This window comes from Volvox carteri (assembly GCF_000143455.1).
Source record: "Volvox carteri f. nagariensis unplaced genomic scaffold VOLCAscaffold_45, whole genome shotgun sequence".
NCBI lineage: Eukaryota > Viridiplantae > Chlorophyta > Chlorophyceae > Chlamydomonadales > Volvocaceae > Volvox > Volvox carteri.
Genome location: NW_003307588.1, coordinates 630,658 through 632,475, shown reverse-complemented (window position 1 = coordinate 632,475; position 1,818 = coordinate 630,658). Strand labels below are relative to the sequence as shown.

The following is a 1,818-nucleotide window of genomic DNA, read 5'->3' as shown; positions in this document are numbered from 1 at the left end:
CACACCGAGTACATAAGGCCCGTGTGAGCCATGTCCGCAGGCCATACATATAATATATAATATCTAGGAGATGCTTATTTTTTTGAAAATTGTTTGAAAAAATAATTTAGAAAGAATAGAAGAAGATAACCAAACTAAAAAGTCAGCTCATATGTTTTACGAAATTCAATTATGGTAATATGGACCTTATATATATAATTATAATAATAGGAGATGCTTATTTTTTTGAAATTTTTTTGAAAAAATAATCTAGAAAGAATAGAAAAAGATAACCAAACTAAAAAGTCAGCTCATATGTTTTACGAAATTCAATTATGGTAATATGGACCTTTCTGGGAAGGTTACTATGATAGCGATGCCAAAAACTAGTAATATCGAGACTCACAATTTTTACGTACCGGCCGGAGGAGATGAGCCAGACATTGATAAGCTACTTGGTGGGATAAGGCGGGGCAGTAACATTACTACAAAGCAATGTCAAGCAATATGAATTGGAAAATGATGGGAACAAGTTTATAGAACCAGTCAATTGAGCTGTACCCTCTATGTTGAATCAATATATTTGATACCTTATCTAAAATTACACAGAGGATTTCGCGAAGACGAGGTAAGTAACTTAGTTAATATCTGCTATATCATTATGATAGTAGTAACTATTTTAGGAGGGTGGCTTTCCGACAAAATTAATTTTTTGCAATTTCTTCCACCGTATCTTTTGGGTAATTTTTTTATTATCTTCGATATTAAAATTACCTTTTACCTCCTTTTCTTTAAATGAAAGTTTATCTTTCCGGAGATGGCAAGGAAGTAAAGATACATATATATGTAAACGTAACGATGTAAAAATAAAGATGGCGGCTCTGCCAGTGTGCCATTAGAGTGGTACGATGGGGCTTGAGCTCGGAGCTAGGAAGGCACCCCACCCCGCACGCGCCGCATCCGGAGTCTCCGCTCATGCTGTGCTTTGGCCCCCTGCACAACCAACACACAACCAACGTAACAACCAACAGACCTTGCTGTCCTTTTTGTCTTCCGCAGCGACTAATGTGATGCTGCGGGCCTCACGCATCGATAAACGCGGCTTCGTCGCCAAGGTACGGCAGGAGTGATGGATGCGTGTCGGCGGTATAGTATTAAATAGCGCGTGTGTTTCTATACGTGTGGATACTCCAGGACTCCACCCTCCCCATTTCCTTTCCTTTTTATGCATTATCTGTAATGGGGCTCATATTTTACGCCCTATGCTCCGCCCGATAACCCGCGCCACGGTGACCTCCTCAGCTACTCCAGTACCCCCTCGCTGCTCCCCCTCGCTAAGCCTTTCTTTTACTTCTGGGACGCATCAGTCTTTTCTCGGCATCACCTTCACTCCCTCAAGTGGTTCATCTCCTCCCCTTTTGCTGCTCCTCTTCGTCAAACTCGAAAAAACAGGTCGCGGACTTTGGCTTGAGCAAGGTGACCCTCTCCGGCGTTGTGCGCACCGACGACTGGGCCGGCCAGGCGCAGTACCTGGCCCCGGAGTGCCTGGACTACGAGGCGCGGCTGGCGTCGGACGTGTTCGCGTTTGGCGTGCTGCTGTACGAGCTGGCGACGGGCGGTCGTGCATTTGGCGAGTACTCGCCGGCGCAGATCCTGGCGGGCCGGCTGGCGGGCGACCTGACGCTGACGTGGCCGGGTGACGTGTCACCTGATTTGCGGGCCCTGGCGGAGCGGTGCATGCGGGAGGATCCGGAGGGACGTCCGTCGTTCCGGGAGGTGGTGGAGGAGCTCCGGCGGCAGGTAGGTAGGGGAGGATGGGAAGCAAGCAACGTTGTCTAA

General features: G+C 46.9%; 1 protein-coding gene across 1 annotated transcript; it reads left to right on the top strand.

Moving 5' to 3' along the window:
• Positions 1–1,428: 1,428 nt before the first annotated feature.
• VOLCADRAFT_65212 (uncharacterized protein) lies at positions 1,429–1,818 on the top strand (the record flags this gene model as incomplete). Its single annotated transcript, XM_002954745.1, has 1 exon — positions 1,429–1,818. A coding segment is annotated over one exon (390 nt), but the record flags the coding sequence as incomplete, so codon positions are not given.